The sequence below is a fragment of the Talpa occidentalis genome, unplaced genomic scaffold (assembly GCF_014898055.3).
Source record: "Talpa occidentalis isolate TD23 unplaced genomic scaffold, MPIMG_talOcc4v2.1 talOcc4.9, whole genome shotgun sequence".
NCBI classification, from domain to species: Eukaryota; Metazoa; Chordata; class Mammalia; order Eulipotyphla; family Talpidae; genus Talpa; species Talpa occidentalis.
The window spans coordinates 107,939,484-107,962,186 of NW_023605305.1; the positions used below are offsets into that span (position 1 = coordinate 107,939,484).

Below are 22,703 nucleotides of genomic sequence, written 5' to 3' on the forward strand. Positions count from 1 at the left end.
ATATTGCAGCATCTTAATTAGAGATGAAATTACCTATTAGCAGTGAAATTAATTGGATTCTCTCTTTAGGTTTATCTTTTGTGTTTGCATTTCTATTTTTTAAACAGAAAAATAAGCTGGAGGTGATCAGATGCATACCGCACGAAAAGACTAGTAGCTTCATTTTTCCATAAGCATTTGCTAGGAAAATGACAGCTATTATCTTCCCAACTAAGGAAGGCACTTACAGTGGTGGCTGTGGAAGGAATCTGCTATTTGTGTATGTGGCTATCTTTGTATAGAAATGACTTTCCTTTGAAATTGTTAGACTAAATGCATGTCTCTATCCTCTATCAAGGGACCACAGGTAGGTTTTAGTTCACTTGAGAATGTTCTGGTGCAGTGGAGTGTATGTTCTGCTGCTATTTTTTATTTTACCTTGTACTAGTTATTTAATACCTCTTAACGTCTGGTTTTCTTGACATCGGAACTCCATCCCAAAGCTATTCTTTGTCTTGGCAGAATATTTTGTACCTCCATGAACGAGCATCTATGTTCCAGTTGATGTTAGTGATTTTAATGAAAAAGAATGCTTATCACGCACATCTGGTTTCCAGTTAACTTTGTTGGAAGATTATTTGAGCTGTGGGTCTGTGGTGACACCTAGTGGGAGATATGGATATGAGCATCAGTGATTGAAATGAATTTTACAGCCAACTTCTAGGGCCTTTAGGCATCATGCATTTCCCTGATGCTCCATTTTACAGTTTGGGATCTGGTTGGTTGAGATATGGTTGTTTTGGGGAAGTGTAAAGGATTTTGCACTGTTCCATTGCCACATTATGGTGAAATGTGAAATGCCTGTTGCTTTTACTACCTAGGTCAGAATCACTAAGGCTAGAGTGGCTCATTAAGACGTCTAATCCAGTTCGGCCATTTTTAAGATGAGGAAAGTGAAGCCAAGAGAAAAGTGAGTGGTAGGACGTCATACAAGTAATTGGTAGAACCAAAAATTGAGCTTCCATCTGATCCCCAAGCTTTCTGCTGCCTCTATACATTTAATTCTGTTTGCTTTTTAGTTTGAGACATTGGTTTAGCAGAAGGGGTAGCTTTTCATTGTATTCTCAGCAGAACCAGCACTGACACAAACAGGGGATTTTCAATAATGCAGGGCTAAGCCTCAAAATCAAGCTGTTGACAAGCAAATGCTCTCCTTGTTAGTGAATACCCATGGCTTAAGCATGCAGCAGGCTAGAACTGTCAGGGATGTCACACAGGAGTTGCTTGCCTTGAGGGAGGGTGGGGTAAGATGAGGCTAGACCCAGCAACCTTCTGAGATTTCATGACTTCTCTAGCAAGGTAGAAAGCCTTTCTTTCTTCAAAGGACCCTGTTTTCTAGTGTATAGCAGAGCCTTTGGGCGGACAGATGGCATTAAACATTCATAATCATTTTAGGGTTTGTGGCACATAGTTTGTTTAATCCAGATTGGATACATCAGGTACAGCAGTGGCACATGACTCAGTACTGTAAATGATATACATGTTTTAACATATGCACTACAGTTTCAAAAGAAGACGACAGGAAACTCAAAAGTTTTTTTCCGTAGAAAGGTTTCACACGTTTATCTTCCTGCAGTTTTGTACAGTATTTCTTCTTTGCCATTGTGATATTGATAAGCAAAGCCCATTTATTATACGAAAATAGAAAAGAACACACTTGATGTTTTCACGATAACATTAATGGGGGGGTGAGCTCTAAGGAAAACATTACATTGGAATGTCTTGATTATCAAAAATATACCATCCCTCCCACCTCCTAGGTTTGTAAAATAGTCCATTGGTCCAAGGAGCCCCTTCTCCCCCGAAGACTTGGGTCAGTGCCCTACACTGGGTAGAGTGACATCACCCAGTGCAGGTAAGTAACCTGCTAAGATAAACATCCCCACACTTGATGAGAAAAAACAACATTCTGAATAGAAAAGATTCAAAAGGAACCCTTTAAAGCTATTTCTTTTCATTATAGCCATTTTCTCTTAGTTCTTATGATGTTCTTCATGATGCTATTTGGGCTCCAAGGGTCGCAAGTCAATGTTTTCCCTTCATCTAGTCATTTTAAAGCTTTGCAAATGATGAGATTTCATAAGGAAATCAAAAAGGGAAAGTAAAAGTCTTTCAGGTTCCTATTTGTCCTGGTTACCGTGCCAACTAGTTTGGAAGGGAAACTAATATTGCCTTAGGTTAAAACATCATTGGACTCTTTCTGCCTTGTAGTTACCTGGTAGTTGAAATAAGGGAGCCTGGACCACTGGAATTCATTAATAACCTCAAAATCTAGGAATAGCTCAATTTCAACCACTACCTCTGCAAAGTCTGAAAACAGACAAGGAAAAAAAAATCTAGGTACCTAATGTTTCAGTGTACACTTTTCCTTGCTTCTATTCTAATAAGTAAGTGACATGATCCTGAACCCCAGGAATCATACTTTGAAAACTGGATAAAGTCCTTAGCATATCCATGAGTGGACTTGGTGAGTCATGGGTCAGCATTAACCATCCGCTTTAACTTCTATTGAAATTCTTTGTCTTCCTTAATTTCGTTTTCCTACTTGCTGGCGTGACTGTGACTTAACGTATTCAACTGTCATTGAGAACATCTGTCTTTGAACAGGATTCTATGCAGGTAGTCCTGAGCTTGACACTAGTTACGAAAGTAGGGGGTGAGGGAGCGGGTAGAGGATGAGGGAGAGGTAGGGGATGAGGGAGAGGTAGGGGATGGGGGTGAGGGAATGCAGTTAGTCCTGAGCTTGACACTAGTTATGAAAATAGTTCGCTTCTGGAGGTCCTGCTTAAGGGTTCTGAAGGAAATGCTTCCTTCCTGTAATCGCCACCCTTGAGATCCAGGTGTGTAAGTAATGGAACATGATGTGGAGGAAAAATTCCAGGACAAAATATCTAAGCCCTGGATTGCAATCATAGTTCTGCTCCTAACTTGCCATAAAGTGACTTTGGATAAATCACTCAGCTTCTTCCTGCCTATTTTTCCTCTTATGAATCAGGGTTTATAGTTCCTTGACCTGCTACCACCAGAGGTTATAATAAAGAGGACAAAGAATTTGAAGGACTATAAAAGCTATGCTTTTCAAATGTCACATTGACCTAGCCCTATCTCCATAGAGAGAAGATAGTATTTGACTGAAAAAGCCCAACTGTTCATTTGCTAAGTTATTTTTGACAGAGTTGAGAGTCTGTAGCTGATTCTAGCCAGGGAGTGGTGGTTTCCAAAGTATGGTTTGGTTTAGCACAATCTGGTGGTTTCCAAGGGCTCTGTCCAAGTAGCACTGACCTTTACTGAAGACTATGCCTCTAATTATAGCACGTGCTCTTTGATGGATCTCAGAAGCGTCACTGCTCGCAGAGGTAGTGGGTGCAGTGGAGAAGCATCAGTCTAACAGCCATGAGACTTGTGTTCTGGTCCCAGCTCTGTCTTTAAGCTCTGACCTTGAGCAAGTCACTTAATTTCTCTGGGCCTCAGCTTTCTACATTGGCAATTGAACTAGATATTCTTTCATCTTTTCTAGTTCCCATATACTCTTGATAAGCTGTGAAGTTGGTTTTGGTTTTTTTTTTAACCCTCTTTAGTGCTGAGTGGGATTCAGTGGAATAGGTGGTTTTGGGAATCTTCAGTTGTGCCGAAGTGATCGTCATACCAGGTAGCCGCTGTCCCCAGGAAACCTTCATGTCCTGGTTTGTCATCTATTCACCGATGAGTTAGACTTAACTACACCAATTAACTAAACAAATAGTATTCTAGCACACTTTGGCCCACTTGTTTACTTGCATATGCCTTTTAGCAACGTAGTCTGGCATATTCTAATGCAATTGAAATTGAATATTAAATTTCCTGGGTTGACACCCTCCATTGGACCAGGGTTGAGCTGGTAGTTTTTCCTGGCCAAGGCTACACTGGGGCTAGGGATGAAGAATATCTATTAGTTTTTTAGCAACTGGCATAATGTGAGCTTTGGATATGAAATCAAAGGGATACAAAACATTCAGTTCATCGGGGTCAAAAGAACGTAGTCTATTGTGTGGGACGTGATTTTAAAGATGTGCTCATTCATTGTTATGGGAACCACTGATATGCTTTCTTGGTGCACCATCAAATAGGTCCTGCAGTGGATCAGTGACTATTCTAACTCTACTATTCTAACTCTTTATGTGCATGAAGCCACATTCCTATTCATCTCATTCCCTGCCCCACTCAGACCTTGTGATGTATAATTTAAGATACTTTGACCTTCCCATCTTGGTTCCAATACACACCTTTTGAGAGAAACGTTCCTTTTCTAGTCCTTTGCCCCTCCTCCAAATGGAGTCCATCCCAGCCCTCTGTCTTCCCTAGTGAGATACGTGTACAGAGTGAATGGATTAGAAATTGTTCTCAGATTCGTTTAGGTTGGTTGTGTGTACACACATATTCCTTTGTAGTTATAAAGCTTTTCTGCCCATGTAGACATAGTCTCAAACGGCCGGAAAAAACCCATCCCCAGGTTAGGGGGAAATCCTTGAGGCCACACCCAGGGAGAGAACTCAGTCAGTGGTCAGTGTGGATAAACACAAGGAGATAAAGATAGAAGATTTCCTCTCCTCTGCCCTTCTGCCCACCTTCAGGTTAGATGCCATCGCATCTCCTTTGGGCCTCCCGCTCCTATAAGGTCAACAGAGCTGGGCTCATAGTGAAGTCCACAAAAGGTGGTTTTAGGTTCTTGGCTAATAAAACTCTTCTAGCTGGTGGGCAGAGAATTCTGGGCCTACAGTGGAACAGCTAACCACTAAGCCGCAGAGTGGGGAAGGAGCTTGCGAGTCTTAGAGCCCAGGGCAGAGAGATCGAAGTAGGAGGCTGGGAGTTGGGGAGGGCAGGAGAGGGTTTGTCACTAACCTTGAGGCCCATCTGCTCTGCTGTAAGCAGTGGAAATGGATCGGAGGATGCCACAAGTGCTGTTCCCAGCCCACCAGGGTGCAAGCCACTGGAATAGGATCATTTTCCAGGTTCTCCAGAAATAACATCCACTCCCTTCACTTGTACAGAGGTGATCAGGCTTCTCCCCCATTTTCACCATCTTCAGGCACATCAGGCCTGAAGACTCTTCAGACCTCAAGGCATCTAAGAATCGCCTAGAATTTCTTGCTTTCACACTTTGGAGCATCCTTCGTGAGGCACCCAGCCTTCGCCTTCTGCAGCCTCTGCGCGGGAGCTGCCTCAGGCGCGGGAAGTCAGAAGCTCGGTTCCCACGCCAGCGCCATCTCCATCTCCGTAGGAAACTGTTTGTGGGGCCCCTCAGCAGAGCTCTGGATGGGTTTTGTGGTGGGTCCCGAAAGGGGGACAGAGCAAGAGGCCACAGGGGCCGGCCGCAGCTGTGATTCCAGCGCTTCTGCTCCCCTCACTGGCACACCAGCCGCGGCGGCGCTTCTCAGGTGTTGGCTGCTTCCATTTTCAAGATCCCAGTGTGACCAATCCAGTCATACCCTTTCCTCCCCAGAAACCGAAACTGCAGACATCAGTGCTTCCAACCACCAAGGAAGCCCTTTGTTCTAGAAGGTGGACTTCCTTCATCCCTAATCTCTCCCCGTTTTTGCTTTCCACAAGTGCATTCCCACAGTGTAAATGCCAGGCGAGTCTGCCGGGGCCTGGCCTTCCTTGCTCTCAGGATCACTGAGGCTCATGTGGAGACACATGGAGACAGAGAAACAGCCGGGTGAAGCAGAGAGGGACAGAGACGCAGAGACAGGACAGACAGACAAAGAGGGTAAGGATTGCTGTGTGGTCACCTGGCAGCTTTGTGAAGGTCAACTGCGCAGTGGGGCCCGGCTCAGTTGCCCTCACCCACCTGGGGAACTGGAAAGAGAACTCAGTACCTGACTTCTTGGCCTAAAAGCTTTTGCTATAAAAGGAAAAAAAAAAAAAAAAAAAAACAAAACCCTCACAAAATGCATTGTTTTGGTTCAAAGGTATCGGGTCCATGGAGAAAAACATTTCACAAAAATCCATTGGTGTTTTTGTTTTCCACCTTTTCCCATGAATAAATATTATCCATTAAGAGCCTTGAAAAAGGTGCTTAAATACACAGTGTTATATTTTCTTCCTGTTTTGCATGTGACAACTCGGCCTCTGTGCTGCTCTCGGTCTGGTATTTTCCTCACTGGGGTGTCCAGAAACAACTGATATTTGGTCTGAGGCCCCCTCCAGGCCTGTCCTGGCACGCAGCCTTCTATCCCCCGCGTCCCATCCCCTGCCCCCCACCCTCCCTTCTCTGCCCAGTGAGCTGCAGTATCACAGGGCTCAGTCCACGCCCGCAGCAGTGAAGCTCAGGTGCCCTCTGCTGCCTCTTTTTCCTTCCAGGCACAGGTTTCAGTGCTAGGGGTGCAATGGGGGCAGGCAGAAATAGTGGGGGAAGGGGGCGGGAGTGGTCCCAATGGCCACCCACCAACATGCCAGCCCCCCTCACGCCCACTACCCACACTGGCCCTCTGTCCAGTGCTTTTACAAGGCAGAGACCTTGACCACGTTGCTGGCTATGGAAGGAATGTTCGTATTGGGGCCTGGGCTGGCAGGGGGTGGCCGGCTCTCCCCCTCTGGGGTTAGCACTGGGGGGGTAGGGATGCTGATGATGGCTGTGGTGATCTGGGATGTTTTGCAGTTTGGTCTCAGTCCGTCGTCTGCTTTCAGATTAAGGCTGGAACGACTAAGATAAAAAAAAAAAAAGAGTCGATGTGAGCCGCTGGCAATCCTCTTGGCCTGGGTGCCTAAGCTTCCTGGCCTGCCTGTGGTAGTCAGCCATCCTGATTGTTATTCCTCAACTACCCGCCAGTGACCGCTGCAAGGTCATGTCGATTAGGGCGCTGGAATTCGTGAGGATACACCTTCTCCCCCGGGGATTTCACCTATTTCCTGGCATTTGGCATTTGCTTTCTCTAAATCCCTTGCCTCTTACTGGAAGTAGCGGAGGTGGTCTCCAAGCAGAGAAGCCAGGGGAAGTCGGTCTGGGACAACCATATGTGACACGGCCGTGGAAGTTATATCCTTGAGAAAATGTTTGGTCTATTCTTTGCACCAGGGAGATCCATTTGGGGAATTTTCCCCCTGGTATCTCGCCCCACAGTGGGCCTGCTACAGTGGCCTTCAAAAATGGGAAGGGTCTTTGGGTTCCTTGCTGGGGTGAGAAGGAAGCTGGGGGGAAGTGGTGTGCTAGAACTCATGTGTCAGATAAGGGGGAGGGAGGCCTCGAGGACTGATGGGGTCTCCTAATGCTGAGGTTTGTTTAATTCTGGGAATGCCTCAAGCCTTTGGGGTCCGGGGAGGGAAGCCACCCACCTGGTCGTGAGGGAGGGCTGCTCGCTGCCCTGGATGTGGATCGTGCTGAGCTCTTGCATGCTGCGCAGGCGGGTGGCTGGCAGGTTCGACTTGGGCAGGTGTGTGGTTTTCTTACTGCGACGGGAGCAGCAGGTGGTGGTGAGGCCTGGGTGGCTGGACAGGGACGGACTCCTGGTGGACGGGTAGTTCTGCATTGAGCTCTCCATGCAGTTCTGCTCAAACATCTGCTCGTCAATAAACTCGTGGTTCTGTGGGGAGCAGAAGGAGAGGTAGGAAAAGGAGAAGGGAGGAGGGGCTGAGCCCCCACACTGTGTGGCTGCCTGACCCTGCGCTGGGCCTTGAGAGAAGGGCTGCCAGCTGCCTGGGGCACAGATAAGCATTCAGAAGGGGCAGTGCACCACGGCACCGAGAGAGGAAAGAGTCCCATGGGCATCCCTGGACATCAGGTTGCCGGGCAGGACAACAGTTGTTAAATTGTAACATCATGTCCACTCCGGCTACAGCTTTGAGCTGAAAGGGTGACAGAGGACTCGAGGGGGTTCAGTGGCATCATCAGGGCCAGACGCAAAGACTTTACTTTGCACGGGATCTCTGGGACTGTCCTGTAGGGAGTCACTGGTGATGGGTGGCAAGTAGGGTAGGGAGTCCTCCCTGGATTTATGGGTGAGACCCTATAAATCTTGGGCGAGGGTGAGTCATACATTTTCAAAGGTGCTGGATTGTTCGTTGAACTGGGAGAGCTTTGCTGGGGTCAAATGATCAGGGATGTGATTTATTGTTTTGTTTCCCCACCCCCACTGATTGTGGGACACGGATCCTTAATATGCCCGGAGACATGGAATTCCCTAAGTCAAGTGTAAGCCTGGCGGGGGACTGTTAAGAGCTTTCTGACTGGATGCCATGAGGGTGGGGTGGAACCGAACCCAGAATAGGAAAAGAATGGCCGCTTGGCCAAGGCTACTTAAGAATCTACGCGTTAGCGGTCCGGCCAAGGCTGTGAGAGTGGGGAGAAGGTCTGCAAAGAGGAGCATGGAAACTGTCAGAGAGAGACCAGCCCCGGCAGCCAACCCCCGGAGCCCCCGTGGAGCTGGGGAGGCCAGGCAGTGGGGAGCGTGGACACTCAGGATCCCAGGCCGGTGCCATGTCCCACCACCCCCTCCGAGCCCCTGGGGAGGTCTGAGAAGGAATCAGAAAGGCAGTTGCGTAGTTCAGCACACACAAAACTGGAAGGCTGAGCTGGTACTAGGCGTGACAGCGAGGTGGGGTAAGCCCGGGAGAACCAACAGCACATGCAGAGGGTCAGACCGGGGACTAAAAAGAGAGGCATCCACAGACTCAGAAGAACCAGAGAGAACAACAGTAATTGAATTTTTAAAAAGTTATACCTTGATGGTGGAGGTTCGTACAGATAACAGGGGATCATCCACAAGATAGGACAACCCCTACGGGACAACATGCCAACAGAAGATAAAAACACCATTGATTGTACATTCCGGCATTCCCGAGCTCGGCGTGACATTCAGTGTCTCCATCCCAGCATTCCAGCCCCTTCTCCCGGCCCCACGGTCCACCCCTGGCTCGACTCCATCCAACCCAACGTTCGGTCTCCTCCCTCCCGACATTGCTCCCCTAAAGCCCAGCATTCCAGCGAACCCCAGCACCACCGGGACCGACATTCCTCCCTGGAGCTCCGCATTCCACCCCCTGGGCGCCAGCATTCCGGCCCTCCAGTCCCAAATTCCATTTCTCCAATGCCGACATTCCAGCCCTCCCACCCCGGGGTTTCCACCATGTCCTTTCCACGGACGCATTCCACGTAGCACGTGCAACTTGGAAAGGGCAGTCGGGCCTGGGTCTCCCCCTTTGGCAAGCTCGGAGTCGCTGAGGGAAATCCTAGACATGCACGCGCGGGGCTGGGCTCGGAGCAGGAGCTGATCGATCCTGGAAACGATCGTTTCCACTTTGGAAATTCTCATTAGCTTCAACTCCATCCACGCGGCCACATCTGGCTCAGCTTAGGCGTCGTCTAATGTCTATTCCTCAGCAGCTGGGAGGACAGGGTAGGAACGTGCAGAAAGTTCCTTCTTTCATGCGCTGAGCCCAACTGCAGGCTCACTGGGGGGGGGGAGGGGGGGAGTCTCTAGGAAGCTCCAGGAGAGGGTTTCGCTTTGGTTCCCCTCCCTCCTTACTGCTCCTCACACTTTTTGCCAAAGGGTCTGGGGCTGGCCCTACTGCCCTTCCTTCGCCTGCTGGAGAGGCACAAGCATCATGCCGCGGCAGCCATGGCGCCCCACACCACGGCTGTTCTGACAATCTGCCTTTCAGAGTCTGGACTCCCTGGGGATTGCAGGGCGCCTGGGAGGGGGGCGGTGCCGGCAGAACCCCAGGCTGCAGGAGCAGGTGCGCTGCCTCCGTCCCTCACTCGCTCCAGTTCTAAGGGAGCGCAGCGAGCAGGGGAGCCCACAGATGTGCCAGCCTAGCCCCCGGGCAGGCCGCAGACGGCAGCTCTTTCTACTCTGCTGTGGAATCTAGCGCAGGCTCCGCCCTGGTTTGGAAAGGGGACCCCCTAGATTGAGACACTGATAGGCAGCGCCCCAGCCCTCAGCCCCTGGGAAAAGGCGCTAGAGACCGTGTAGGGGTGTGTGGGGAGAACTCAGGGTACCAGCCCCACGGCCCAGAGCTGGCCCCCAGCCTGGTGATCTCCCCCGCGGCGGCCTCCTGAGGGCTGCTGGACACCTCACCTCTGCTGTTCCACGCGAAGGGGGCATGTTTCTGAAGCAGGGCCCAGGCGAGGGTGTGAGCGCCGGGGCTCACTGAGTGTGACCCTGAGGCCGGGTCTGGCCAGGGGCGAGGAGGGAGGTGGTCACGGGCAGGGACTCACAGTGGTTTTTTCCAGGCAGTGCAGCAGGTGATGGTGCTGGCTCTCGATGAGTGAGGTGGTCTTGCCCATCTGCTCCTCTTCCGGGGTACCCTAGTAAGCAAAGGCCAGACTGAGACAGAGCGGGAGGGTCCTCCTCTCTCCAGCTCTTCGTTTTTCCACAGAAGGTAGGAAGACACCCGAAAACCTGAATGAGCCAAGTTTTAGGGGCACTAGATACCGTATTAGCTTTCAGCCAGAAGGCCCTAGTGTTGATGATCCTGTGGGAGACATAGGCGGGGGCTTTCACCACGGGAACATTTGAAACATACCCTTCTCACCGTGCAAACTGGGCTCCGGGATGGGAGCGCTGGTGCCCGCGTAAGAGAAAACAGACCTTCCTTTCTCTCCTGCCCCAGCCCAGGGCCCTCCTCAACCTCCTGCCCCAGCCCAGGCCCCTCCTCAACCTCCTGCCCCAGCCCAGGCCCTTCCTCAACCTCCTGCCCCAGCCCAGGGCCCCCTCCTCAACCTCCTGCCCCAGCCCAGGCCCCTCCTCAACCTCCTGCCCCAGCCCAGGCCCCTCCTCAACCTCCTGCCCCAGCCCAGGGCCCCCTCCTCAACCTCCTGCCCCAGCCCAGGCCCCCTCCTCAACCTCCTGCCCCAGCCCAGGCCCCTCCTCAACCTCCTGCCCCAGCCCAGGCCCCTCCTCAACCTCCTGCCCGAGCCCAGGCCCCCTCCTCAACCTCCTGCCCCAGCCCAGGCCCCTCCTCAACCTCCTGCCCCAGCCCAGGCCCCTCCTCAACCTCCTGCCCCAGCCCAGGGCCCCCTCCTCAACCTCCTGCCCCAGCCCAGGCCCCCTCCTCAACCTCCTGCCCCAGCCCAGGCCCCCTCCTCAACCTCCTGCCCCAGCCCAGGCCCCCTCCTCAACCCCCTGCCCAGCCCAGGGCCCTCCTCAACCTCCTGCCCCAGCCCAGGCCCCCTCCTCAACCTCCTGCCCCAGCCCAGGGCCCCTTCCTCAACCTCCTGCCCCAGCCCAGGCCCCTCCTCAACCTCCTGCCCCAGCCCAGGCCCCCTCCTCAACCTCCTGCCCCAGCCCAGGGCCCCTTCCTCAACCTCCTGCCCCAGCCCAGGCCCCTCCTCAACCTCCTGCCCCAGCCCAGGCCCCTCCTCAACCTCCTGCCCGAGCCCAGGCCCCCTCCTCAACCTCCTGCCCCAGCCCAGGCCCCCTCCTCAACCTCCTGCCCCAGCCCAGGCCCCTCCTCAACCTCCTGCCCCAGCCCAGGCCCCTCCTCAACCTCCTGCCCCAGCCCAGGGCCCTCCTCAACCTCCTGCCCCAGCCCAGGCCCCTCCTCAACCTCCTGCCCCAGCCCAGGGCCCTCCTGAACCTCCTGCCCCAGCCCAGGCCCCCTCCTCAACCTCCTGCCCCAGCCCAGGCCCCTCCTCAACCTCCTGCCCCAGCCCAGGCCCCTCCTCAACCTCCTGCCCCAGCCCAGGGCCCCCTCCTCAACCTCCTGCCCCAGCCCAGGCCCCCTCCTCAACCTCCTGCCCCAGCCCAGGCCCCTCCTCAACCTCCTGCCCCAGCCCAGGCCCCTCCTCAACCTCCTGCCCGAGCCCAGCCCCCTCCTCAACCTCCTGCCCCAGCCCAGGCCCCTCCTCAACCTCCTGCCCCAGCCCAGGCCCCTCCTCAACCTCCTGCCCCAGCCCAGGGCCCCCTCCTCAACCTCCTGCCCCAGCCCAGGCCCCCTCCTCAACCTCCTGCCCCAGCCCAGGCCCCCTCCTCAACCTCCTGCCCCAGCCCAGGCCCCCTCCTCAACCCCCTGCCCAGCCCAGGGCCCTCCTCAACCTCCTGCCCCAGCCCAGGCCCCCTCCTCAACCTCCTGCCCCAGCCCAGGGCCCCTTCCTCAACCTCCTGCCCCAGCCCAGGCCCCTCCTCAACCTCCTGCCCCAGCCCAGGCCCCCTCCTCAACCTCCTGCCCCAGCCCAGGGCCCCTTCCTCAACCTCCTGCCCCAGCCCAGGCCCCTCCTCAACCTCCTGCCCCAGCCCAGCCCCTCCTCAACCTCCTGCCCGAGCCCAGGCCCCCTCCTCAACCTCCTGCCCCAGCCCAGGCCCCCTCCTCAACCTCCTGCCCCAGCCCAGGCCCCTCCTCAACCTCCTGCCCCAGCCCAGGCCCCTCCTCAACCTCCTGCCCCAGCCCAGGGCCCTCCTCAACCTCCTGCCCCAGCCCAGGCCCCTCCTCAACCTCCTGCCCCAGCCCAGGGCCCTCCTGAACCTCCTGCCCCAGCCCAGGCCCCCTCCTCAACCTCCTGCCCCAGCCCAGGCCCCTCCTCAACCTCCTGCCCCAGCCCAGGCCCCTCCTCAACCTCCTGCCCCAGCCCAGGCCCCTCCTCAACCTCCTGCCCGAGCCCAGGCCCCCTCCTCAACCTCCTGCCCCAGCCCAGGGCCCCTCCTCAACCTCCTGCCCCAGCCCAGGCCCCCTCCTCAACCTCCTGCCCCAGCCCAGGCCCCTCCTCAACCTCCTGCCCCAGCCCAGGCCCCTCCTCAACCTCCTGCCCCAGCCCAGGCCCCTCCTCAACCTCCTGCCCCAGCCCAGGGCCCCCTCCTCAACCTCCTGCCCCAGCCCAGGCCCCCTCCTCAACCTCCTGCCCCAGCCCAGGCCCCCTCCTCAACCTCCTGCCCCAGCCCAGGCCCCTCCTCAACCTCCTGCCCCAGCCCAGGCCCCCTCCTCAACCTCCTGCCCCAGCCCAGGCCCCTCCTCAACCTCCTGCCCCAGCCCAGGGCCCTCCTCAACCTCCTGCCCCAGCCCAGGCCCCTCCTCAACCTCCTGCCCCAGCCCAGGGCCCCCTCCTCAACCTCCTGCCCCAGCCCAGGCCCCCTCCTCAACCCCCTGCCCAGCCCAGGGCCCCTCCTCAACCTCCTGCCCCAGCCCAGGCCCCTCCTCAACCTCCTGCCCCAGCCCAGGCCCCCTCCTCAACCTCCTGCCCCAGCCCAGGCCCCTCCTCAACCTCCTGCCCCAGCCCAGGCCCCCTCCTCAACCTCCTGCCCCAGCCCAGGCCCCCTCCTCAACCTCCTGCCCCAGCCCAGGTCCCCTTCCTCAACCTCCTGCCCCAGCCCAGGCCCCTCCTCAACCTCCTGCCCCAGCCCAGGCCCCCTCCTCAACCTCCTGCCCCAGCCCAGGGCCCTCCTCAACCTCCTGCCCCAGCCCAGGCCCCTCCTCAACCTCCTGCCCCAGCCCAGGGCCCTCCTGAACCTCCTGCCCCAGCCCAGGGCCCTCCTGAACCTCCTGCCCGAGCCCAGGCCCCCTCCTCAACCTCCTGCCCCAGCCCAGGCCCCTCCTCAACCTCCTGCCCCAGCCCAGGGCCCTCCTCAACCTCCTGCCCCAGCCCAGGCCCCTCCTCAACCTCCTGCCCCAGCCCAGGCCCCTCCTCAACCTCCTGCCCCAGCCCAGGCCCCGACACTACCATCAGCTCCAGCGCCTCGTTGAGGAGTCCGTTGCGCTTGCTGTGCAGGTAGGCGTTGGAGCTGCCGGTCTTGGCCACACGGATCCGGGCGAGGCGGGCCTTCTGTGGGTGGCAGGGGTAAGAAGGGTGAGGGAGACCGAGGCGCGAAAAAGACAGGAAGGCCTCAAAGCCTGCAGTGGTGGGCCGTCCCCGTGGGGTGTGTTCCCAGGGCACGTGTGATGAAGGGGTTCCCCTGCTTCCTCCCAGCCTCGTGGATCTCTGTTTAGGGACCTCGGGGCTGGGTCTGAGAGGCTGTGAACCCCCGTTGGGCAGCGTGGTCACGTCAGAGTTTCTAGGGATTTCCACGCATCTCTCCAGCCGGGCTGTAACCCAGGCAGGAGAACTGCAGCTCGCCAGAGTCCTCCCTCCTCCCGACAGCCTTGGGCCCTTTATCTGCTCCGTGTCCTGTTGGAGCGGTTCTTGGCTCTAAGCCCCTGTGAGGGTCTCCTGACCCAGGGCCCAGCAGGACTCTGCACGCGGCAGGTGCCCACATCTCGTGCCCACATCTGGGTCAACCAGGAGGAGAGTGAGGAGTGGTTCCTCTTCAGCACTTCTCACTAAGGTGTTCTGTGCCTGCTCACCCTGCTACGGCCCCCTCACCCCTGAACCCCTTGAGGGCAGGGGTGGGTTTGCCAGATTTAGAGGGCAGGGGTGGGTTTGCTCATGGATATGCCCTTGGTGCCTGGTAATTTTTAAATTAAAAATGACAATTGCCTGTCTCTCTGGGAGTGGATTCATGCACAGCCCTGTCAGTGTATGTCTATTTTTTCTTTTTTTTTTTTTAAGATTTATTTATTTATGGTCACAAGAGCTGAGGTACAGGCCAGAGATTGTGGGGGAGTGAGAGGATTCATCAGAGACAGAGTGGGGAACAGAACAGGCAGACTGACTGAAATACACTGCTGAGGGGAGCAGAGGGGAGACAGGAGAGGTCTGCTGTGCCATGTGGGTTGCTCCCTGGCTGGCCGGGGATCAAATTCATGCTGCAGAGGCTACGGATTGCTTCATAGTGCAGTGCTTAAGCCCTTGCGCCACCAGGGAGGCCCTCCTTTTTTTTAAGATTTATTTATTTATTTATTATACATACAAGAGCTGTGGTGCAAGCCAGAGATGTGGGGGGTGAGAGGACTCACCAGAGACAGAGTGGGGAGCAGAACAGGCAGATCCACTGAAATACGCTGCTGAGGGGAGCAGCGGGCGAGTCAGGAGAGGTCTGCTGTGCCATGTGGGTAGCTCCCTGGCCGGGGATTAAACTCATGCTGTGTGGCTGCAGATTGCTTCATAGTCCTGAGACTTAACCCTTTGAGCCACGAGGGAGGCCCAGTGCATGCGCATCTTATGGTGGGTGCACATCCCTGGGATGAGCCAGTCGTGTGTGCACATGACGGGGCCTCAACGTGTAAGAGGCAGCTTCTTGCGCCGCTTTGGCCCTGACTAGGAAGGGAGAAGCCCCAGCCGGACCTGGGGGACTGCGGGGCTCCTGCAGGGGCGGGCACCAGCTCCCAATACAAGCGCCACCCGCTTGTGGGGGCAGGGGAGAGGCTGGAGGCTCACACAGGCCGACTGCTCTTCTTCCTAATAACCTTAATGAGCGTCGCCATGACGGCAGCACAGACCCAGAGTGAAGCCTGGGCAGGCGTCTTGGGAGAGGCAGAAAGGACGGGCTGGAGGGGTTCTTGCTCCTTTAAAGACATGCAACTTGAGGTCTGGGCTCTAAATCTAGACCCTCTGCAGGTCCTTGCTCCTGGGAACAGAACCGGCTGCCCTCGCCTCCTGGTGCAGGGGTCCCTCCTCCGGGTGTTGGGGAAGGAACCCTTGCGAGCACTCTGGGGAGAAGAGATGGGGGAGATTGTGGCAGTTTTCCTTTGCTGTTACCCGCCCCACGCACGGGCAAGATCCCCTTGAGAGCCTGTGGCAGGTTAACCTGACGAGAGGAGACCAGGGACGCAGGGACACGATCTCCATGGCCAGCTCGTGCTTGCAGGCCAGTTCAGCTCCCGGCCTGGACTTCTAAACGGGGGGAAGAAGCCAGGACTCGGTGCTGGAAGAGCTGCCTGCGAATCTGAGGAGGAGCGATCCCTCCCGGGCAGAACCCGCAGGGGAGGCTGGGTCCCATCCTTCCACTTCTTGAGCAAAGAGCATCCACTCGAGGTCCAGAATGATTCTCCTCTGGGGGTCCTGCTGCAACCCCCCCTTCTCCCCCCAGCTAGATGTCTACATCCAAGCAAGGCCCTGGTCGCTGGAGGACGCTGGCTGTTTTGCTGTGGGTGAGAGCTGGGTGTTGAGAACTGTATATGGAAATCCAATTGTGTCAAACTCATTAGAGCCTTATATAATTTGATTGCACCACTTAGAGCCAGACCTTTCTCGTATCTGGGGTCTGTCTTCATTACTTTCCAGAGATGAAAGATTCTCCTGCTCTCCTTTGTGGCACTTCTTTTAATCTTATCTTACCCTGGGCTCTATTAAAGCAACAGATTGTCATATCAAATGCACTGTATCGTTTAATCATTTCCTACACAGGATAAAGAGGTTTGCAATGTATTTATGGAACCACACCGGGCATATGAAATTTGGTGAGGAGTCTTGGCTTGACTTTGAGCTCCCAAAGGCCACAGTCAGTGGCTTATGCATATATATATTTAAAGACTTATTTATTTATGCATACAAGAACTGGGGTGCAGGTCAGAGGTGTCTGTGTGTGGGGGGGTGAGAGGATTCACCAGAGACAGAGTGGGGAGCAGAACAGGCAGATGGACTGAAATACACTGCTGAGGGGAGCAGCGGGCGAAACAGGAGAGGTCTGCTCGCCATGTGGGTCAGCATCCTGGCCAGGGATCAAACTCATGTTGCAGTGGCTGGCAATATCTTGATAATGCTGAGACTTTAACCCCTGTGTTACCAGGGAGGCCCAATTATGCATATTTTTTATCTCCAGTAGCTGGCACAGAGCCTTACAGTGAGTGAGGGCTCCATCCATGATGTTCGTAGCAACTTCATGTATAATAATCCCAAACTGCAACCATCCAAGTGAATGGTTAAACAGACTCTGTGCATCCTACCATGGGATCCTGCTGTCCAGTAAAGAGCATGGCATGAGGGAGGCACACAATTTGGATGCATGTCCAGCAGCCACATGGAATGAGAATGCCCATCTCCAAAGTCTCCCCATTGTATGAGTCCACTATATACAACATTTTGAAATGAGGACATTTTATAAATGAAGGCCAGATCAACAGCTGCCAGGCACTAGGCCTGGAGCGGAGGCGCTAGGGCAGGAGGGGGTATGGAACTACTCAGCCTCTTGACTCTGGTGGTGGATGCAGCAATAACAGGTGATAGAGTTAAGTAAAATTTTCCATGAAAAAGTTTTATTATTGTGCATTATTATATGTAGCATATATTTTGGAGCTAGCTTTCATGTACGTAGGCACCAGAATGGAGATGGGGACCAAATCCCCCACCCCAAAGTCCCCTTCTGTCTGTCCACAGCTAGAAGTCCTTTCCTGATCTCCGTGCACTTGGGCCAGAGAACACATATGCTAAAGAAAAGAGCCCTGGAGGCACCTCGGTAATAATCCCAAGCGAACTAGTCACAGCGGCAGAGGCCGAGGACTTCTTACTGAGCTTTTCCCTCACCCAGAGGGGTGGGCTGGAGCTTACCTTTGTGGCTAGACAGGTCCTGCCTATGAGGTCTGAGCGACCTCTGGTTTCCCTGGCCTTCCCCTCCCACCCCTCTGAGTCCTGGGCCCTGCCTGCCTTGCCTGGAAGAGAGAGATTCCGAGCTGAAGCAAGGAGTTTTCCTGTGTATATTTTTTCTCCCTTCTCACAGGAAGCCCAAGGTGAAACAGACAGGGCTGAGCAACCTTGAGGAGAGGCAGAATCCAGGCTAGGTGAAAACACTGTAAATATTTACACTGATTTCAAAGGGAGAGTGAAGAGGGAGAGGGAGGAAGGGCAGACAGCTGCGGGATGGAGGGAGCCTCATCTTTACGGAAGGAATAGGCCAAAGCTGATGCCTTCTGGGTCTTTTTTATTTTTTAATTTTTTTTACAATGGAAAGCCATTTCATTTTTCCCTAGACAAATTTCCTTCTGGGTGTTAATCACACGGGATGAACTTTGCAAAGCCCCAGGAGGAAGGAGCACTGTTGTATTCTTTGCAGGGGCATGAGCACTGCTGAGGTAAGGTCCTGCAGGAGCTGCATCCAGCCCAGCCTGGTGGGGCTCTGCCGTGGGCACAGCTTTAGGCTCCTGTAGTTGCTAAGCATCCCTTTGAAGCTCATCTGCTCTGTGCAGAACCAGAGTCAGCCTGAGCCCCTGAGGGCGGTGTTGTTCCAGGACCTCTGGCGCCCCAGGGCCTCATGCTCCTTGATTTGGAAAGAAGACCCTGGCTCCGCCCCCCCTTTCTTCAGGGCTGCATAATGAATTCAGATATTGCTCATGTTTGCCAGCTGACTTGAATAGGGAGAGAGATAAGACTTTTATTTAGGGATGGCCTGCAGGGAATGGGGGTGGGGAACCCTGACCTTGGGTGAGAGGTAGGATAGAGGTGCTGGAGGGGAGAGAGAGGGGCACCCCCAGAAGATAAGTCTTCAGAGAGGCTGGCAACATAAAAGACCCAGGGTGCTGGGAGGCAGGCAGGGACACGGAGCTGCTCTGCCCCCCAAAGCCAGAGCTCTCTGTGCAGCGATGGTGGAGGAGGCCTAGGCCTGGCCACTCGAGCGACGGCTGCCCAGGAGAAAGGCCCCGCTCCAGGCCCCGCTCTGGAGCTGCCGCCTCTGCGCCCGCGCCCGCGCCCGCGGCTTACCTTCTGTGCCCGCCGCTTGTCAGCTCTCTGATTCTGGTGGTAAATGCGGCTGAAGTTGGAAACGATCACAGGGACCGGGAGGGCGATGACCAGGACGCCGCTCAGGGAGCAGATGGAGCCGAAGATCTTCCCGGCGATGGTCTTGGGCACCATGTCTCCATAGCTGAGAGGGAGACAAACAGGTGTGAGGAGCGGGGCCCGGGGGAAGCTGGCCAGGCTGCCCTGGTCGCCCGCCTGTGCGGCACTCCCTCGGCCACCAAGGCTGTGACACACCGGGGAGAGAATCAAGTAGGCAAGAGCCTTAGGCCGTGGAGCCAACAGCCTGCAGGGGCAGGCCCAAAGATGAGCAAGTTCATAGAAACACTGGGACTTGGTTGTTTCCATGGAGAGAGGGGAACAGGGGCTGGGCCAGGTGGGCTGGAGGCGGCCAGGAAAGGCGTCTTGAGGAGGTGACACTGGAGCTGAGATCTGAGGTCAAAGGGTCCCGTCAGGAAAACCCTTGGGGAGGAGTGTGCCAGGCAGCGGGAGCTGAAAGCAGGGCGCTGTGAGGGAGGAGGGAGCTGGGCACGTTCTTGGACAGTTACAGGGGCCGTTGGGAGCACGGCGAGGGAGGGGGATTTCACATTAGGAGGTTGGGGCGGGGGGCAGGCAGGGGCCCCATCACACAATGCCCGTGAGGAGCCATGGAGAGTTTTATTTATTTTTACATATTTTTGACATTTATTTTAGATGTTTAAAAAATTATTTTCTTATTGTTTATTTTTGTTTACTGTTGTTTATTGTTATTGTTATTGTTTATTTTGTTTATTGTTGTTATTTTGTTTACGATATTTGATTTCTCCCCTCAGGTGTAGTCCTCATAAATCTCCCCCCACCACATCACCTGTGAACCATCACCACAGGCCTTTGTGTTCTTTCCTCCCCTGTGCCGACCCCCCTCCTTCCCTCGCCCCTACTGGATGGCTCAGATCTATGGTTTGCCTGAAAGTTTTGTCTTTTTTGACACTTTGTTCGGTTCCCCTATATTCCTCCTATAAGTGAAATTATCTGATATTTTTCTTTTTCCTTCTGACTTATTTCGCTGAGCATAATCCCGTCCAGCTCCATCCATGTTGCTGCAAATAGCATGAGTTTATCTTTTTGATTGCTGAGTAATATTCCATGGTGTATAGGTAGCACATCTTCTTGATCCATGCATCTGTTCTTGGGCATTTAGGTTGTTTCCATTTCTTGGCTATTGTAAATAGTGCTGCAATAAACACAGGAGTGCTGGTTTCCTTTTGAATGAATGTTTTTGTGTCCTTTGGGTAGATTCCTAGGAGTGAAATCGCTGGGTCATATGGTAGACTCATTTTCAGTAATCTGAGGAACCCCCACACAGCTTTCCATAGTGACTGGACCAGTTTGCGTTCCCACCAGCAGTGTAGGAGGGTTCTTTTTTTTTTGGCCATGGAGAGTTTTAAGCAGAAGAGCAACACATCTAACTTATGCTAAACCCACTGTCTATTCCCGTGGAGATTTACAATCTACAAAGCACTTTTACATATTTACCTCATGTGAGCGCCACCAGGCCCGCGGGCTCCGTGCTCTCACCCCGTGTTGTGATGAAGGAGCCTCAGAGACATCGTGTGGCGGCCCATGCTCTGTTCAGCCAGGATTAAAATCCACTCCCCTATATTTTCTCCCTTTTCTACTAACCACGCTGTCTTGGAGGGAGACTGTGAACTCTGAAAATCAGTCCCTGAAGCCAGGAGGCCACTTTGGGATAGCGCTGGGTCCTCTCGGCGCCCAGGAAGCCTCTCCTAAGTACTTCACACCGGGCAGCAGCCCCTGGGGCTGGCTTGGCCTGGCTCCCACCCAGCCAGGGCTGGCAGGCCAGAGCCTCTCTCCTCCAATCAATAAGACACTCTCCACAGCATTTAAGTGTTTAGTCTCCTCTTTATTGAGATAATTTAAAGGCCTTATTAAGCAACGACTGCCTTTGACCAAAGCCAGGCCATCTCGCTCCTCTCTATGCCCTCGGGGTGTTTGAGTGCAAAGAAGCTTAGTATGTCCAGGAATTGTTGCTGCTGAAATAGTGGGGCTCCCTTCACTAGTCCTGAGGCCACCCAGGAATCCTGGGGCTCCAGAGAGGATGTGGAAGGGGCTGGAATGAGTGGTCAGTAATATACGGGCCTCACTTCCTCAACCCGAAGGGCTTTGTGGAGGACATGTCTGAGGTTGGCTGATTTGGTGAGTGAAGGAGTCATCTCTTTTAGGCCTCAGTGAGTAGGCTCCTGTTTTGAGATCTTCCTTCCTTCCCCTTCAGTGTCCAGACCCTTTTTCCTGACTCAAGCTTGCTCAGTCGTGCTACTGGCATTAAGGCCCATAATAGCGCCCCGGGGAATCTGTATCCAGGTTTGCCTCCTCCGCTGTGATGTGAGGCGTGGCCTCCGATGAAGCAGATGAGAACTTGGCTTCTAGAGTTAGACCATCTGGGTTCAAGACCCACCCAGCTCCACCATAAATAACTGTGTACCTTGGGCCTCTGTGTCCTTGTCTATAAAACGAAGAGAGTAAGAGTAACCTGTGTCCTACTCCTGTGCAGCTCTAGAGAGTTGCTCCATCAGCAGTGAATGCTCTTCCTGTGCCTAGGCAATTTGGAACCATGGTCTAGTTCTAAAAACACAGCAAACTGGCCCGAGTTAAAAAATCCCAGGCCTCTCTGGTGGCGCAAGGGATTAAGCACAGCACTGTGAAGCTGTCCACAGCCTCTGCAGCACGAGTTTGATCCCCCAGCCAACCAGGGAGCAACCCACATGGCATAGCAGACCTCTCCTGTCTCGCCTGCTGCTCCCCTCAGCAGTGTGTTTCAGTCTGCCTGTTCTGTTCCCCACTCTGTCTCTGGTGAATCCTCTGGCCTGTACCCCAGCTCTTGTATGCATAAATAAATAAATCTTAAAAAAAAATCCCAACAATGAAGAGAAGGGGCTTTTCACCCTGGAGGCAAATCGCGTCATCTGGGGTTTCCAGATGACATGTCTGAAAGGTGGACACCAGGCATGTGTCTGGGAGAAAATAAAGCCTGGCAGGCGTGCGTGAGAACGGTGTCAGGAAGATGGCGTTTCAGAGTGAGGGAGGCTGGTGAAAATGCCAAGGACGACAGAAAGGCTGTTTTATCCACCAGAAGCAAGAGCAAGGCGGGAAGATACGCCTCATGCCAGGGCAGAGAGTCTGCTGCTCACACATGACAGAGAAAACGGAGTTCTCTGTCTTCTCCACCGAGAAGGTGCCTCATCTTGGGGGCTGGGACAAAGGCGAAGGCGGGTGAGAAGGAACCAGAGCTTCAGGTGGGGAGGCAGGTGCAGGTGAGGGCCCAGCTCTCTTACGTGGAGTCACATCACAGGTGACCCCACTGGATCCCAGCCCAGCGAGCGGGGGAATGTGCAGAGGGGGCTGGAGAACCACTGCCCTGTTCTTAGGGAACGCGTGCTGCAGCTGAGAACTACCAAGAGACCAGAGAGAGGGGGCCTTCCTCGTGGCACAGGGGTTAAAGACAGCACTGTCAAGCTATCACCAGCCACTGTAGCATGAGTTCCATTCCCAGCAGGCCAATTAGATAACCACATGGCACAGCAGACCTCTCCTGTCTCGCCCGCTGCTCCCCTCAGCAGTGTATTTCAGTCAGTCTGCCTGTTCTGTTCCCTACTCTGTCTCTGGTGAATCCTCTCACCTCCCGCATCTCTGGCCTGTACCCCAGCTCTTGTATGCATAAATAAATAAATCCTTAAAAGGAGAGAGAGAGAGACCGGAGAGAGAAAACTGTTGTGCCGGCATTTTTAAAGAAGAGAAAGGAGGTCTAAGAAACCACAGACCAACAGGCTTAACATCGATCAATTCTGCCACCAAATTGCTGGCAGAATTCGAGAAGGGATTATTAAGCGACAGCTTGCGAACACTTGAAAAATAAGCTGTGTTGGCTCAGTAAGCACGCATCTTGTCAAATTGTCCTTATTTTTTTGTTTTGAGAGGGTTAACTGGCCGGTGGATCAGAGCTGGGTACACAGCCATTGCTCTGGGTTCCTGTCCCAGTTCCTTCTACCCTTGACAAGCTGGAGGAATGTGGCGTGAACACCAGTGTGTTCGCTACAATTCTAGGGTTGAAGTGTCATCTGTGGCCTTCGGGCACTTCAAAGATTCCCAACAGTGC

General features: G+C 54.1%; 1 protein-coding gene across 3 annotated transcripts in view; it reads right to left on the reverse strand.

Moving 5' to 3' along the window:
- Positions 1 to 6,280: 6,280 nt before the first annotated feature.
- The window catches only part of KCND3 (potassium voltage-gated channel subfamily D member 3), a 371,120-nt gene continuing 354,697 nt past the window's right edge, over positions 6,281 to 22,703 (reverse strand). For all 3 annotated transcript variants that reach the window (XM_037501020.2, XM_054691769.1, XM_054691770.1), the window contains 6 exons: positions 18,515 to 18,677; positions 13,667 to 13,768; positions 10,232 to 10,321; positions 8,736 to 8,792; positions 7,351 to 7,598; positions 6,281 to 6,721 (listed from right to left, as the gene is read on the reverse strand). In XM_037501020.2, the coding sequence (XP_037356917.2) occupies positions 6,520 to 6,721; positions 7,351 to 7,598; positions 8,736 to 8,792; positions 10,232 to 10,321; positions 13,667 to 13,768; positions 18,515 to 18,677 (862 nt within the window). In that variant the 3' untranslated portion in view covers positions 6,281 to 6,519. The remainder of the gene's footprint in view (positions 6,722 to 7,350; positions 7,599 to 8,735; positions 8,793 to 10,231; positions 10,322 to 13,666; positions 13,769 to 18,514; positions 18,678 to 22,703) is intronic.